Source organism: Onychostruthus taczanowskii, unplaced genomic scaffold, assembly GCF_017590055.1.
Source record: "Onychostruthus taczanowskii isolate IOZ18803 unplaced genomic scaffold, ASM1759005v1 scaffold34, whole genome shotgun sequence".
Classification (NCBI taxonomy): domain Eukaryota; kingdom Metazoa; phylum Chordata; class Aves; order Passeriformes; family Passeridae; genus Onychostruthus; species Onychostruthus taczanowskii.
In genome coordinates, this window is record NW_024500794.1 from 3,059,737 (window position 1) to 3,075,949 (window position 16,213).

A 16,213-nucleotide genomic window follows, 5' to 3' on the forward strand; every position below is an offset into this window, starting at 1 on the left:
CCCCGGCAGCGGGAGGGCTCGCTGGGAGGGAGCATCGCGATGGCGCCGCTGCTGCTGGTGTTCTTGCCGCTGCTGTCCGCGGCCGCCGCCGCGTACCTGTGCTGCGGGCGGCGGCACACGGGCAGCGCGGCGGCCGTGCTGCACCGCCGGGGGCCGCGGCGGGCGCGGGGCGGCGGGGCCGGCGCTCGCCTCACTTCTCGCCTTCTCTCCGCAGTGGGCTCCGAGGCTGTGCGGCGCCGGGCTGCGCCTCTTCGTCCACGTGGCTAACACGGTGAGTGCGGGCCGGCTGACGGGGCAGGGAAACCCGGGGAAAATTGGGCGGGGGTCCGGTGGTGCTGCGTGCTCTCGGGTTCTCCCGGCCCCTCAGGTGTGATGCCGTGGGCACTGAGAGCGCCGGCCTCTGCCTGAGGGGTCCTGTCTGTCTTCGGGTGTGGACAGCCCGAAGCTGTCATCAAACTCGAAACTGAGCTGCCAGCAGCTTCTCTTGGGCGTTAAAGGACGCGGGTCCCTCAGCCCTCTGAGGGGGGTTCCAGCGGGGTGCTGAAGGCAGCTGTGCCGCCGGTGCTCCCCTCGGGTGGGCTCTGGCGTGTTTGGGAGCCTGCGGGCTGATCCCGCTGTGGCACTGGGACCGCTCGGTGTCAGGATGCAGAGGGGACAAAAGCCTGCGTTCCCTGGGCGCTGCCCACCTCGCACCTGCTTCTGCTGGAAGCAGCTGGCTCTCATTGCTGCTGCTGTTGTTTGGCCTTTCCTTTTGGGCGAAGCAGGCACAAAAGTTTCTTTTCAGCCGTGTCAGCTGTTATAAAGCTTGGTGTCCGGCTGGGCCTGGAGTGAAATAGCTTGATGGGCTGTGTTTGTTTGTGAGAATACCTTAGGAGTGGCTTTCTGTCGAGATGTAACAACCAAAGTTATCTTTTGCTTTGTGACTGCTTCTGGTGGATGGCGAAGGGCTTCTTTCTTTTCCCAGTACCTCCCTTGGAAGGGGCATGTGAGATTATCAATCTCCTACGGGAATGTGCTGTGCTAGATTAGATGGAGATTAGGAGCCGTGTGTTTTCTAAAAGGTGCTGTAATTCTTATGCAATGTGTGAGGTAACATGCCGCTTTGTGGGGCTGGCAGTGTGAGCCTTGCCTCAGACTTGTACTGTATTTGTACATCTCACAACGTGTTTCAGAAGTCCATTGTTAAGATATTAAGACAGGCCAGAACAAGGCTGGTCTCTTTGGGACTGTTGATGCTGCTACTTTGCAAGCCAAGGTATTGAAAGACTATTTTCTGCTGTCTGCTACCACAAAGTCTAAATTCCTCACACTTTTCCAAGTTGACTCATGTTACTGCGGGAGCTGGTTGAGAGACGGGCAAGGTCCTAGTAGTAAATAAAACAATAAGCTCCTGCCTTATCCAGTGTTTGCATAATCTGTGGAACATGAAGAAAATAACGGATGGGAGCTATGTAGATGCTTCTTCACAGTGTTGCAGCTGCAGATGCTGGCTTTCAGTGTGAGTCAATGAAGGACAAAGGCAGAAGAATCAGAAGAGTCCTCTTTTTATAATTATATAAATATGAAACGTGGGGGAAAAGCATTTCAGGCCATTTTTGTGGTATAAAATACAAGTGTGTGTGCTGTTTCTTTACTGCATAGCATTATGCATGTGTGCACTGTATGCTCTCTAGGGTGCTCCAAGCCTGCATCAATTGTGAATGTATTCAGCATTCCTTGTCTAGTGAAAGAAGGTGCTCAGGTCAAAGTTGCTGCAAACCAACATTTTTGCTTGCTTTTTTCCTAGGCTTTTGGGCAGATCTGCTTACTGCCGTTCTTAATGAGGTAAGCGTGGGGACTTTTTTCCCACTCTGAGTTTCTTTTATTTCTTGTTTTAGGTTTAAGGTACTTGCATTGCACATTGCTTGTAGGTTATCTGAAATTATGTATTAAAGAGAAAAGCTGCACAATTTGATTGGAGAATAAGATTACTTCATAGATGTTTGCTAGATTATTTTTTTAACTGCTGTCATTTGAGTGGGTCTCTATGAGAAGCAATTAACCTTTTTTCACACTCGTGCAGGTGCATAGAAACAGTATTCGCCAGCTTTTCTTTTTGCCTTTTGTTTGCCTTTATGTCTCTTTGTCTATGCTCTTTTGTTAAAGGACAGTTGTTTTTTCAAAGCTGGTGGCTGTGCAAATATGCTGTTCTTATCACTGACAGGGTTAAAAGAATAGTAGTAGTGGGGAAGTGAGGCCAGACATAAAGTTCAGAGGTTTTGGTAAGTTCTTTTTAGTGATGTTCTCTATTTTAGGTCAGACTTCTTTCTCTCATGTATGTTTTTGTTCAGAAACTGATTTCAAGTATACGTTGAAGTAAGGAGTAAGAGGACACTCGGGTAAGAGGTTCAGGAACCTCTTCATGCTTTTTTCATATCGTTTGCCCATCATTTGAAGGATCATCTGTGCAGATCCCAGGACACTGAGAACTGTGTCATCCCTGAATTTGACTTGGGATGTGGGCTTTTTGAGCAAATCAAACCCAAACGTCACTGCTGTTAAACTGCAGATCATTCCTGGATATCTGTGACAAGATTTGATCTCCTTGCTTTGTGTGGTCCAAGCTATGGATTTATGCTGCAATCCCCATTGTATTTGATTGCAAACAAATTATGTTCAAGCAGGTCATGGAAAAGTCTGAAGAGGTGCTTGTTTTAACAGGATTAGTGGTTGAATGTATGACTTACACTATATTCTCCTTTTACTTTCCTCTCCACTCCTGTCTTGTTTGATCTGTGAATGAGAGGTCTAATTAAAGTGAATCAAAAGCTTCCACCATTTCTTTCCCAGCTCGAGTTTACAGAGGCTGGCCTTATATCAAGAGGTAGGAGGCTTTGTTAAACAGGCAGAATAGATTTGATGCTGCCTTTAGGAAATATGTGAGAGAGATTAGCTTGTAACTGTTGCAACTCCCTGCTGTGAAAGCAGACTGCTAAGACAAAATGTTCTTGGGTAAGGTTCCTTCTGAACAGTCTGAAAAATTAGTCATAGTCGAGGTTGAAAACTCCAGCAGTGACTCTCTCTTATTCAGAATGAACAACTTCTCGCTTATGCGTTCCCTTGACATTCATGAAGATCCCACGTTTATCCCGGAGGTTGCTGCGGGGGTTACAGAAGACAAGACTGAAGCTAAAAGCCCTTCAGATGTTATCAAGCAGCTGACAGATGCAAGGTCAGTATGTGATGTGTAAGAGAGAAGTGGAAGAATACACGTGCTGGCACTGTTATGTTAGTGGGAAGCTGTCATTGTCAGCAATTTAGATCGAATTCTTGTTTCCATGCCCAGCCATTTCACAAAACAAATAGTGCTGTCAGTCATCTTGCCTTTTGTAACTTACAAATCACCAGTAAGTACAAGCAATGTGAAAGGGAAAAGTCTGCCTATTGGGGAGAGACCAAATTCTGCCCTTACCAGGGCTCTGGTTGCACTATTGGAGCAGGTGCACTTTGGCTAGTCATTAAATAGATTCCTCTATGTGACTTTGCAGGAGTGCTGTTTCTAGCCTGCAGGGAATCTCAAAGAGAACACCAGGTTTGCTTGGAGGAGGGAAGGAACACGGGTTCTAAAGAAAATGATGCACGAGAAATTAACTTTGTTAGTGATGAGAAATGGTCTACTGATTGTGCTAGAGCTATTGATTTGGTGTTGAAGCAGTTTTTTTGTGTGAGCTGCATGGTGCTTTTCCCACTCCTGCACTACACACCCAGATGTGCTGCTGACTGTCTCTGGATTGAACTTTTGACAGAGGTCCTGGGAGTAGATTCACAAGTATATTCCAGCTAGGCTATAATGTTGTAGTGGTGAGTAGCAAATGTAAATCTAGAATACATTTTGAACAGTTTTATGACTGCTGTATTCAGGAGGAATATGAAGAAGCTAGAACATACTGGCAAAACTGGTCCCTTATTTCTGTGGCATCCACAGTGTGCCTGTTGCCTGGCTTGTGTGCAAGAAATCTGACAGAGTGTGAGGTGCAATGCAGGGGCTGGCAATCCACATGGTTTGCTGTGAGTGATGCCCAAATCTGCATTGGACAGTGATGCTGAAGTCTACAGCTGTGAACAAACCTGGCTGTGGTAGCTCAGTTGCACTTTTTAATCCTTTCTTTTGCAGGTCTGATTCTGCTAGGAATGGCTTTAGCTTCAAAGGGATCAAAGACTATCTGGAATGCTACCGGTAGGTGAAATTATGGTCTGGAAACAACCTGTCCCGCATGTTCCTCTGCTGTGGGCTGCCACTTTTCCACAGGCTCTCAGGCATCTCTTTGTTAGCATTGTCCTTGAGGTGCCATTGTTTATCATCACTTCCTGCTGTTGTTTTCCTTTAGTAGAATAACAAAGGAAAGTCAGCTGGGAGAGCTGGCACAACTTTACAAGCCCTGCAAGGATATTTAAATGTAATTTTCTTTGGCTTATTGTCAGTCTTGTCTGAGAGAGATTTCTACATATCTTGTTTTCTCAGACATGAGTGAGAAGTAGAGGAAGGTTGATCTGGATTATGCCAGTTGTACATACTGTGGGTCTCTGATGAATCCCTTGGTTCCCCAGCTCCTTGTGCTTCTCTGAGCATGACACTTGCTTTCACCCAGTAAAGATGTCCAGCTTGGAAAGAACTGAAAACACCCCCCTGACTCTGGTGTTCTGTGAGCTGTTGTCTGCCTGGTAATCCTGGTTGCCTCTGGGACATGTGCCAGAAGTGGAGCCCTTGGAAAAATATTCTTGCACCCCTAGAACTTGTTCCTCAAGGGCCACTTCTGCCTGCAGGCTGTGGCATTGGAGCAAAGGGCTGACACTGCAGTCTGGTGTCACAGGTGCACTGTGACACCTGGCAAGGCTGACACTTGGCCTCGAGGCTTTTGTGTCAGCCAGAGATGGTGTGTTTGTGGTGTAATACAGCCTTTGCCAGGAGGGAGGGAAGGTTTTTTAAAGGTGGGTTATGACAGTACTGCTGGCAGCCCCTTCTCTGTAATGGGATAAAGGGGTCTGACCTCTTGGTCTTAGATATACTGGGAGTTTCATAGCTTCCAAACTTTTAGGAGCTTGAGGACTGTCAGTATAGCTGTCAGCTATTTATCTGTCTGGTGGTTCAGGAATATTTTGGTAACTCTCCTAGCTTTTGCCTCTCCTCTAAAGGAGCATTCTGTGTAGGCAAATTCACCTCTTAAGGAAGAGAAGTCTTGGTGGTGTCAACAGCATTCAGATCATCACCACACAGAGATTCCTACCTAATTCTTGCTTAAAGCTGTGACAGCTGCCATCTTGCTGCATGGGAGACAAATCCTGTGAGTGAATGTGTGAGGGGAGGTCTTGTAACAAACTCCCAACTTCTCCTGTCCTGTAGGAGTGGGAAGCTGACGCCAACCCAGGTAGCCAAGAACATCATTGCCATGTTGGAGGACTGTGACAAATCCACACCACCGCTCAGAGCCATAGTGCAATGGGACCAGGAGCAAATAATGCTGGTAATGTCTGCCTCTGGTAGGAAAGCGGCCTTTGCCATCCCAAGCATCCATTAGAAGGGCCAATATGCGCAGAAAAATAAGTACATTTTTCCTTACTCTCTCTTTAGAGGACTACAAACAAGTTTGCTTTCCTTCCTGTGAAGAGAGGTAGCATTAAATCAATCTGTTTCCTGCTGGATGACTGTTTATAATAGGACTTCTGTGCTTATGTGGCATCCATTAGTGTAGATGGTTCCAAGTTGTAGTTTCCCACCAGCATATGGTGGAAGAAGGAAACTTTGATAGACTGGCCAAGAAAGCCACTTTTTATATCCATTCCAATACTGGTGATGACCTTCAGCTCAGCTAAATATATACATAGCATATGCTTTATGCTTTTTCTTTTTCTCTGTGCAGATGGCTGAGGCCTCCACTGCTCGTTACAGGAATAAGTGTACCCTGTCTTGTCTGGATGGCATCCCAGTGTGCCTGAAAGAAGAGTTCAAAGTGGTGAGTTTCCTTGTCTAGCTGCCAGTTTCTGCTGCAGGTGGTTAACCTGGAAAGCTCACTGTGACAAGGTTTTGAGACCAACTTCTCAGCAGAAGCCTGAGAATATGTTTGTAATGAGGGGTTGTATGTGGGTTTGTAGTGAGTAGGATTAACAAGTTTTGCAAGGTGAAGACAGATCTTGCATAGAGCAGACGTGCTGCATATCTTGTACTGATCTTTTTAATCCATGGGGAGAAGAGGGTGGGTGTGGGAAACAGTCTCTTGTGATGAAATAGGAATGTATAAAAGCATCTGTAAAGTGGGTGTAACTGTCTGTATTTCTCAGGCACTGATTCTGCTCCACTGGCAAAACATCCCTCTCACCTTAAAATACAGGTGCCAGAAATACACAAGTTCCTTTGAAAATTCCTACTGACAAAGATTTTTACCTGTGATCTAACAACAGCTAACAGTAGATACTTGTGGCAGTGCCATCAGGCTGTTGTAGGCTCTGCAGAGATGTGCCCCTATGGTGGGAGTCCTGTTTTATGTACAGATTCTTCTGTTGCTGCCTTGAAGTAAAGAATACTTAGCATTTCCTGAAAATAAGCCCATCTGTTATTTTGACACTCAACTAATCTTGATGGCAGTCTTCAAAAGCATGCAGGTCTGAAATGATGTAGCCCTATCCATAGAAAGATGGAACACAGAGTTGTGTGCTGCGGGGCCAAGGTGATCTTCAGCCTCTGGGCATAGCAATTGCATTGCTGCAGGGAGGCAGGCTTTGGTCATCTACGTGTTTCTGTTCTACTGTATCATGGTGTGAAAAGGACTCCTGTGCATGGGAGAAGGACCAAATACTGAAGGGTTAAATGCCCCTCTAAATATTGAAGGGTTAAGTCACAGAGATGAACACAGGACAAGTTGAAGAGTCGTGCTCCCTAGCCCTTGCTTACCTCCATGGGTCCTAATGTCTGTGATCTGTTGTGATGAAGTGTGCATGTGCTCCTTTGCCAGGGTTTTAGAATGAATAATTTGGCGTCTTCTTGTTAAGGTGCCTTACCATCACCGAGTGGGAACAGTGTATCTTGGGACACAGCCAGAAACAGAAGATGCTACTGTGGCCAAGAAGCTGCGAGAGGCTGGGGCTATCATTATTGGGGTCTCAAACATGCATGAACTAGGGACTGGAACAACTGGATGCAACCCTAATAGGTAAAAATCCCTTTCTTCTCTCTTCTCCCACTCTAGAAACACCTATGACTGTCCAGAACTCACAGGGAAGAGTACAAAAATAAGGGGAAGCATGACAGAACCCTGGGGGCATGAAAACCCAGTACTGTACATTTGAGGGTTAGTGGAAGCCTGAAGGCTCCTGAAACCAAAGGAAAGAGAGGCTCCAAGCATTGCCTGCTGAGTAAGGAACTTGGTTTGTCAGGCCTTACAGGCCTGGAGGTGTGAATGTTTATAGTATGAGTGGTACACAAAAGCTATGACAGAAAACAAATAGTCATGTAATGCTCAGCCTCAGTGATGGCTGAAGGCCTAGAATACTGAGAAAAAGGTACAGTCATCTCAGGAGAACATAGTGGTTTTACTTCCTAGCTAAAACAGGTTCACTGAATTTGCTTTACTATGGTGAATTCTCCAGCTGTAGCCAAGCTGAGAACTCGGCCCCAGAGCCGTGGTGCTCACAGCCTTGATAAGCCTTGTGTAGAGACACACTTGGTGCATGTGCAGCTGGGTGGAACTAGGGCTCCCCCTCGGCTGCAACAGCATGCCGGCATTTCCAGCGTTTCCTCACCGTGGGAGGGCGGCTGGATACGCAGCGGCTTGGCAGGGCTCTGCTGCCTGGGGCTGTGGTCAGGCTGGAGGCGTGAGGAGCTGCTGCTTGGGGATAAAGGGCAGAACTGACTTGCTTGTAAGGATTGCTGGCCACCAACTGCTCCACCTTTTGGAATTGCATCATGCACTGTGGCAGGCAGTAATGGCACGGTGCCGTTGCCAGCAGAAGAGCTGAAGTGGCATCTTTTCTCTTGCTTTGGGCCTCTTTTGGATGGGCTGCTGATGCTCACAGGAGATTGGACTCTGAGGCAGAAGTCTTTTTTCCATCCTGTTTTTTAGGGACAGGCACTTTCTAAGATTAAATGGCATCTCTTTACCAAGAGATCAGAATCCCTGAGCTGTGTTTCTGGATCTTTTCCTGCCCTATAGTCCACACAGTCCTTCTAAGAAAAAGTTAAGTTAAACAATCTTTGTCTGCTTCAGGTACCACAAGATCCCTAGGAACCCCTATAATCCTAACCACTTCACAGGTGGGAGCTCCAGTGGGTCAGCAGCAGCTGTAGCAGCAGGTAGGTGGTCTGGTCCTAAATGGAGTTGGTAGGAGGAAGATCCTGAGCCAGAGTACCTCAGGCATTTAGTTTTTGTGGGGGGTTTGGGTTTAGCAGCTGGAGGGAACTTATAGCTAAACAGAGAGCTCTGTGTGCTGTCTTGGATACAGCTGCTGGTAGAATGGACAGAGCAACATGTTGTGTCTCTGATCACAGGCCAATGTGTGGGTTTTTTGTAGGTCTCTGCCCTGTGGCTATTGGCACAGACGGAGGAGGCTCTGTGAGGATTCCTGCTTCGTTCTGTGGTGTGGTGGGGCTGAAAGGTAGAGCCCTTTAATCATGGAGGGGTGTGTGTTCGTCTTGTTTGCTGTTCCAGATAGAATGCCACAAACAAGTCAGACACTAATTCCTGTGAAGTAAAATTTGACCAGAGAAACTCTGAAATATAACACCCTGAGAGTCATGAGGGTTAACATGGAAGTATTCTCTACTCTCTGTTGAACATATGTTTGAAAAACCTTATGTCAAACTTACGTCAAATACTAAACAAAATATGCATGCTGCCCTTCCTTTCTACCCTTTCCTTTCTACCTTTCATCTGAGCCCAGATACTCAGCCATTACTCTCTTGCTGTCTACATGTGGTCAGCTTGACAAATCTTGATTCATCTGTGGATGATAACTAAATGCAACTGGTCAGAAAGGTGACATGAGTACTTGCAGAATACAGCTGGCGTTAGGCATGAAGTCTCACCAGTGAAGTGAGTGAGACCTCCCATGGGGTGCTGTCTCCTGCTGTTGATAATCCTGCTCCTGCCTTCCCATCTTCCACCCTACGAATGCTGCTTCTGCATATTTAAATACAAATATTCCAAAATGTCCCTGCACATATTTCCCTTCAACTAAATAATTTCTCTGGGGGGAAACCAATTTCACTATTCACATGTTTTACTGATGAGACAGATTGGGGTCAGCAGAACAGGGTACTGAAGGATGAGAGACTGGGCTCTGAAACAGCAGACATAAAAGTGACTGGCACGGGTTTGCTGTTTACCCTGGGTGCACCAGAGCCATCGAGGTGGCTCTTCCCAGTGACTGCTGATACCCAGTTAAGTCCCATTTCTTGTTCTCCAGGTACATTTGGGCGCATCAGTTGTCATGGCAGCTTGCCACTCTCCTACTCCACAGTCAGTGTAGGTAAGAGGACTTGGGCTCTACTTCAGGGACTTGCTGAGTGCTGCTCTCTCTCACAGAGAAGGCAATCTCTGCCTAGAAAAGACCTGGGGAGGAAGGTACTATTTACCTCTTGTCACTTTTTTATAACTGGTCTCTTTTACAGGCCCTATCTGTACATCAGTGGCAGATGCAGCCATTATTTACAGTATCCTTGCTGAGCCAGATCTGCTCTATCCATATGGTAGGTGAGCTCTCTCCCTTCCTGAGCCCAGATGCTCTCCCTTCCTAGAGACATCCTAGAATAAAAGGAGGAACTCTTCTCTGTTCCCTGCAGGACTAAAACAGCCCAAAGCAACCCTATCTGATATGTGTGCTCCTGACCTGAAAGGCTTAAAACTGGGAGTGGACTGGACATTTTTTAAGGTGCCTGATTTATCTCTCATCTTTCTGCTGCTTTGCAAAACAAGATTTTAAAGGAACCCAGTGCATTCATTGTTCTCTTGCCTGTCATCATTAAAACTTCTCATATTTAGTCCTGTAGTTGGAAGATAATACAGCCTGTGTGAAAACATCAACATGGAGATATTTTTTTTTAAGGCAGCCTTTTGAGCAAGAGTCTATTGGAGGCATGAGAAAGGTAATGACTACTGCTGATTCTATTGGAAGCAATGCTTCTGAACTGATAACAAAAGGCAGTTAGTTTAAAATCAAATGAGGAAAAGGAGTGTATCCACTTGGTGACAGTGCTGTAGCTGCTGAATGTTATGTCAGTATTCCAGTGTAAAAATGGGGCTTGCAAGCTAGTACTGCTTGAAAATTGTAATACAGCCCCACAAATGTACTCAGGATTTCTTCCTGAAAGTACAAAAAAGACACTTACTGTCTCTGGCAAAGTGCAGATGAGGAATATTCTCTGCTCTGGAAAAGGTGACCTTTCCTTTTTATTAAGGGTGTGACCTGCAAGCTGTTCTCTTGCAGCATGTGACCTAAGTCCTGTAGGACTGTTTCACTGCTGGTAGGGACAGGAACAAGGAAAGCACTGTAAGGACTGTAGTCCTGGTGAATGTGCTCACCAAGGTGAAGAGAGCAGATACTGAAGTTCTTTCCTCTTATTCTTTAGGCATGTGATGCTGAAGTCCTGTCTGCCTGTGAGAAAGGTAAAGAGGGAAAATCTGTAAGTCTCTTATTGTGCCTGATGTTATGGTGTCACTTGCTGTTCCTCTTATGTATGCATTAAATAGCTCTTGCCTGAAGTCCTTAAAGGCAGTTGCTTAAAGGGATCTGCTGGGTAAACAGCAGTAACTTTGTATTGGGGAAGCCCCCCTGACTGCTGAGGGTTAAAAAGCTCAGCAGTTGTGGGCTTGTCAGATTACAATGGAAGAATTCAGTCCAGTGTGCTCAGCCTCTGTGTGTATAAAGACAGATCTGTGCTTGGTAATACTTACTCTGCAAGCTTTAATGGTAAAAGACTTTTAAGGGAAGGCCTTGTTTCACAACATAATGGTCAGTAGTAATAGAGTACTGGGTCTTTGTGATATATCCAGTCCTCTGGTATTTCCTTGAAATCTGCCAAGTGGTGCCTTTAGGGTGACTTTGTCAGAATTTAGACTAAGCAGAATTGATCCTGGTGAGTACTTGGGTGCAGGGGAGGAGGCCTCTACAATGCCTGGTATAGTAGTTGCACTGGAGCTGAGTATTCAGGCTTTGCCTGGATTTTCTTCACCCTCCTTATTTCCACAAACACACTTCTACATTTATAGTTTTCTTAGGAGAGGTGGATCATAGGCAAGCTTAGGTATTTATGAAGAAGCTGGGGTCACAGAAAGAAGAGGATTCTTTTCAGACTACAAAAGATTCACTTTTCCCAAAGTGTTGGTGTTCAGCCTTGTTAAAGTGCATCAAGATTTAGTGGCTCTATATTGTTTACCTGGTCTCTTGAGTATTCCCTGGTTCCTTTACCGTTATGGTTCAGAAGAGGCTTTGAATGGGATCTCTTGATGCTAAATAATCACTTCATGCTGATAGAACACTGGTCATGTGAAGTGCTCAGGGAAACATTGTCAGTCCTTTTACTCTTTGGCTGAACTGGGAGGCTAGAGGGATGAGGTGAATTTGCCTGAACACAGCAGTTAAGTTAGGACCCTGTCTGCAGCCCCTGCCCTGTTGGAATACTGAGCTGTAGTTAGGTTGAAAGCGTTTCCCTGCGGGAAGCAGCTGCAGCTGTGCATGCCATGGGGTGCACTGAAGGTGCTTACCCTGCAATGGCATTTGGAGACTCTCACTCTGCAGGGGCTGGGGCTTTGCAGCCTTTCTGTGAAGTCTGGAGAACTCAGGGATGCTGTCTGTGATTTACCTGTCCTGTACACAGCGGTGAAGCACCTGCAGAGTTTGGGAGCCAGTGTGGTTGAAGTCTCTCTTCCAGAGATGGAGGAAGCCCGAGTGGCACATGTGATCTGCATTCTCAGTGAGATGAGGGACTTCCTGCAACCCGACTTCAATAAACATTTCCATGAAATGGTAAGTAGCAGCAGCTTGGAGCAGCTTGGAGTAGTTGTTCTGGCTGATACTGATCAAATGTCATGTCAGTGAGAAACCTGAGGTGCTCCTGCTTCTTCTATGACAAACTACCTGTTGGATGGCTACTGGTATAGAAGAGCAGACCTGGAAGAGAACTCCTGGGCTGTCACAGTTCAGTTTCCTGCAAGCAGAGCCTTGATCAGTTTTCTCTATTTCAGAATTTGGAAACTCGGGCTAGCCTGGCCTTGGCTTGCCAGTTCACAGCTCTGGATTATATTAAGGTAAGGAACATACTGGGGTGAAGGCTGAAGGGAGGCACTTAGTGAAACTGTAAAGGTGGGGTTGGGGCTTCTCTTAGCCTCCCCATACCCATGGGAAGATGTCACCCAGCTTTAGCTGTCCTCTGCTGTGAAGGCATGCAGGATGGTAGGGCACCGCAGAGGACGTGCCTGTACCCTGATTGCAAATTGTGGGAATGGTGTCTCCTTTTGCAAAGGCAGAGATGCTGATGGGCAGAGTCTGCCAACATCAAACATGAGTTTTGTGAGCCAAGAGGGCCCATCAAGCAGTATTCTCTCTGCTTGCAGGCAAACCGACAGAGAACTCGGAGCATGAGATTTTTGCAAGAGATCTTCAGCACTGTGAACTGTATCCTTACACCAGGTATTGGCACTCTTGGCTAAAGAGACAGTCCTCAACAGCTGTGTGGTGCTTTTTAAGAGCAGTCACTTCATTAACTTTCCCTCCTCAATTTTGAGAGTATGACTGCTATGCACTTTGCTGTGCCTTGCACCCTTAGAGGATAACGCAGCCTGATTAGAGAGACCACGGTGTATTTCTAGACTTAGTGGTTATATCCATGGCACTGCATCAGGTTGCCCAGAGAGCCTGTGGGATCTTCATCCCTGGGAATATTCAAAAGCTATTTGGACATGGTCATGGGTACTCTGCACTTGCTGACCATTCCTGATCCAGAAGGTTAGACAGGATGACTTCCTGAAGTCCCGTTCAAGTTCAGTCATTTTGTGATTCCTCCATAGCTGTTCCTTGCACTGCTCCAAGAATTTATGAATCTGACCTCTTGACTGGGAGCAGCGATATGTCCTTCACAGTCCGGTCCATGAGGTAAGGAAAGTGCTATTTGCACTACAGAAACAAACATTTGGGAACAGCTGGCAAAGACCTTCAGACTGTAAGTGGGAAAGATTAATCATAGCTGTCTACCAAAAAAAGGATGAATTTGCTGCTGTCCCCAGGAATACCAATGACAGCTTTTTCCCCCTAGGTTCATGCAGCTTGGTAACTTCACTGGGATTCCAGGCCTTGTTGTTCCCATTGGATATTCTACTGCTGGGCTTCCGATTAGCCTCCAGGTATTTGCTCTTTGTGAATGCTGGGGCACAAAATCCTCAGCTGGCTTTGTCCTGCATCACAACCTGTTTCACACAGCTCACTCGAGGAGAGAGCAGGTACTGGAAATAAAAGTTTAAATTTGAGGGTGATTTTCCTCACTCCTAAATGGCAGAGGTCTCTTTGGGTATCTTTGAGAAAGATTTCTCTGACTCCCTGCCTATTTGCATCAATACCCAGTATTTGTCACTACCCTTTCCTCTCTTACTTCTCGTTTCTTTAACTTCTTTTAAATATTTTCCCCTTGAAACAGGTCTCATGTAAAGGAAAGATCTATGTATTGCAATTGAAAGTCACACAGCTGCCATTATCCCAAATACAGTGATGCCATACTTACTGGGATAAAAGGAGAAAACATCTTTTGAGGATGTTGGCAGGGGGGGAATTGTTTCCAAGGTTTTCAAGAGCATCTATGTGATGCTACCTTTTTTCATTCATCCTTTTCCTTCTGCCTCTTATCTTCTCCCAGGTCATGGCAAAATGGTGGGATGAAGCTGTTCTTCTGAGGATCGGCCTAAAGCTAGAGCAATTCCGTGACCAGACCAAAAAACCATCCATTTATTATGACATCCTCGCGTGATGGAGCAACCAAGATGGGGAACAAGTCTGTTTTTTTCCTAGTCTGACCTGACCAAGTATTAGAGTGAACTTGTTTTCAGTGATCATCAGAATAAGGCATAGGAGCAGGCCCATCTGAGGAATGGGGACAAACCACTGATCTAATCAGGCACTGAGGCTGAGCAGACATAATTTCTGCTCCCTGCTTGGTGGATGGTCCAGTTTATACTAGGGAGACTAACTGTGCTAGCTAGTTGGGTTTTGCCAACAGGGGAAGCTGCAACTATCTCCTACAATTTCTTCCCATGTAGGGGTCCTGTGTATGGGTGGAAGGCAGTTGCATCTGCAGGACAGTTCATACTACTGTACATGGCAAGGTACAACCATAACCTGGTCATGGAACTCCTCCCCCAGGACAGAACAAAGGTACTGTTTCTGAAGGGGAAAGGCAGCAAACACTGCCTAGCACCCTTGGAATGAGGAGGATCTTAACCCACCTGCACTTAGGCAGTGTTTGTTTTGGCCCTGTACTCAGGCACTGGGAGCAAACCACAAAGCCTGTAGCTAAGGAGGTGCTGCCAGCAGTGCAAGGTCAGCCCAACGGCTGCACAGCGTCTGGGTGTGCTCACTGCCCCAGAGTCCTGCCTCCCTTTCAGCCCGGCATGCAAGGGGAGGAAAAGCCACACCATTAACCCTCCTTGACTCCACCCCAAAGCCCCGGTGCAGTGTTTTGACTTTCTTTTGCACGTCTCCGTTTCCTAAGCTAAGCCTTGAAGAGCCTCTCTTCTCCTGCTGGTTGCTTATAGGTAAGCCTACTGTCATCTAAGTGTCCAAATGGAAGAAACCACTGGATAATGCTATGAAATACTGTTCAAGGGATGCTGAGCCAGCTATTAGAAACAAGTGGAATTTGTAGGAAATGCTACTGAGCTACTGCAAAATAGAAGCTGGATGCAAGAAAGGTGTTGCACAAAGAGCAAAAGAGCATATGCAGCAAAGAGCCTGCTCTAGATAAGAAGCCAGCCTTCCCTTATCTTTAAATTACTTCCTAAAGTAATCAAGGTAGACATGGATTACTACATACAGCATGACATGGCTGTAAGCCACGATGTTGTTTTATTGAAAGACTCCAGACTGTAAATTCCCTAGTACCTTTGTCCTGCCAGAACCATGTGAAAGGAGAGGCTTAGGAGTAACTAAACCTAAGCATTTGTGTTCATTTTGGGTTGAATGGTCAGAGGTATCTCCTGTTGTCTACCTTATTGGGCATCCTGGAATTGTGATCAGGCTGCTGGAGCAGCTGTCCTACAGACAGCAGAGATCACTGAATTCTTATGTAGCTCGGAAGGAAAGAAGAAACAGAAAGTAGTTGCAGTTTCTCCCAAACTCAGTATAGTTTTGGGATTTCTTTTTCCCATACCTACATACAACCTAACCAGAGCTAGCACTTTACTAATGGCTGACGTTGTCATAGGGCATCTGAATCCAAGAACATTGCATTGCTATCCCCTGCTTAATTTCCTGAGTTAAACATCAACTCCTACCATCAGCTGTCACCAGCATGCACAGTTAATTGCATGGTTGATAATGTTTTTTATCTTGAATGGGATATTGCCACAACTGTTTTTTCACTGGAGTCTAGTATAGCTCAGCTTTAGGAAGAACAGTCTCAAAGCAAGGCATTTCCTATATTATTAATGATAAGTTATTAACACTACCAACATAAATTACAATGAAACTGCTGAAATGTAGTGCTTAGCAATAAGGGAGTTGGTAAGTGTTTCACGAGAATAAATTTCAGCTAACAACATTACTGCTTGAAGGAAATAGCTGAATATTTCCTAATTCAATGGTATTACTCAAGGAATTACGAGATGAGTGTTTAAAGTATTCAATTGCGACCCTGCTAGATAAAGCTATTTATTTCAAATCGCTTCCTAAATGCTTCACTACATTAAGATTCTAATTTCAATATTTAGTTCATTCTGTGGGCATGGTGAGGGAGCTCAGGTTGCTAGGAGGAGAGAGGCTAAAGTAAACAGTTACGTTTTAAAAATACCTGCATCCTCCTAACAGTGGGAAGAAGAAAGAACTGAGTTTTTACTGACTGACAGTACTACTGCTTCCTCCTTTTGCCTAAGCATATCTCATCAATGCACATTTCCAGTGCAAGAATTTCCTAGTACTGAGGTCACTAAAATAAACTTTACTCATCCTGGTGAAAGGCCCCTGTGTTTCCTTTTTTCCCCTG

At 45.8% G+C, this 16,213-nt stretch overlaps 1 protein-coding gene across 1 annotated transcript; it reads left to right on the top strand.

Moving 5' to 3' along the window:
• Window positions 1–39: 39 nt before the first annotated feature.
• LOC121339280 (fatty acid amide hydrolase-like) lies at window positions 40–16,181 on the top strand. Its single transcript, XM_041410957.1, has 20 exons — window positions 40–177; window positions 215–271; window positions 1,787–1,824; window positions 3,071–3,211; window positions 4,154–4,216; window positions 5,381–5,501; window positions 5,898–5,990; window positions 7,024–7,184; window positions 8,238–8,323; window positions 8,542–8,625; window positions 9,436–9,498; window positions 9,641–9,718; window positions 9,812–9,900; window positions 10,598–10,634; window positions 11,846–11,994; window positions 12,213–12,275; window positions 12,582–12,657; window positions 13,035–13,119; window positions 13,280–13,367; window positions 13,874–16,181. The coding sequence occupies exons 1-20, from the start codon at window positions 40–42 to the stop codon at window positions 13,982–13,984; spliced, it is 1,821 nt and encodes a 606-aa protein (XP_041266891.1). The 3' UTR covers window positions 13,985–16,181.
• Window positions 16,182–16,213: the final 32 nt, after the last annotated feature.

Bases quoted from the DNA above. Each gene is read 5' to 3' on its own strand.
- LOC121339280 (XM_041410957.1), top strand. From the start codon at position 40: ATGGCGCCGCTGCTGCTGGTGTTCTTGCCGCTGCTGTCCGCGGCCGCC. The intron at 10,635-11,845 runs GTAAAGAGGGAA...TCCTGTACACAG, and splicing joins CCTGTCTGCCTGTGAGAAAG to CGGTGAAGCACCTGCAGAGT. The intron at 11,995-12,212 runs GTAAGTAGCAGC...TCTCTATTTCAG, and splicing joins ATAAACATTTCCATGAAATG to AATTTGGAAACTCGGGCTAG.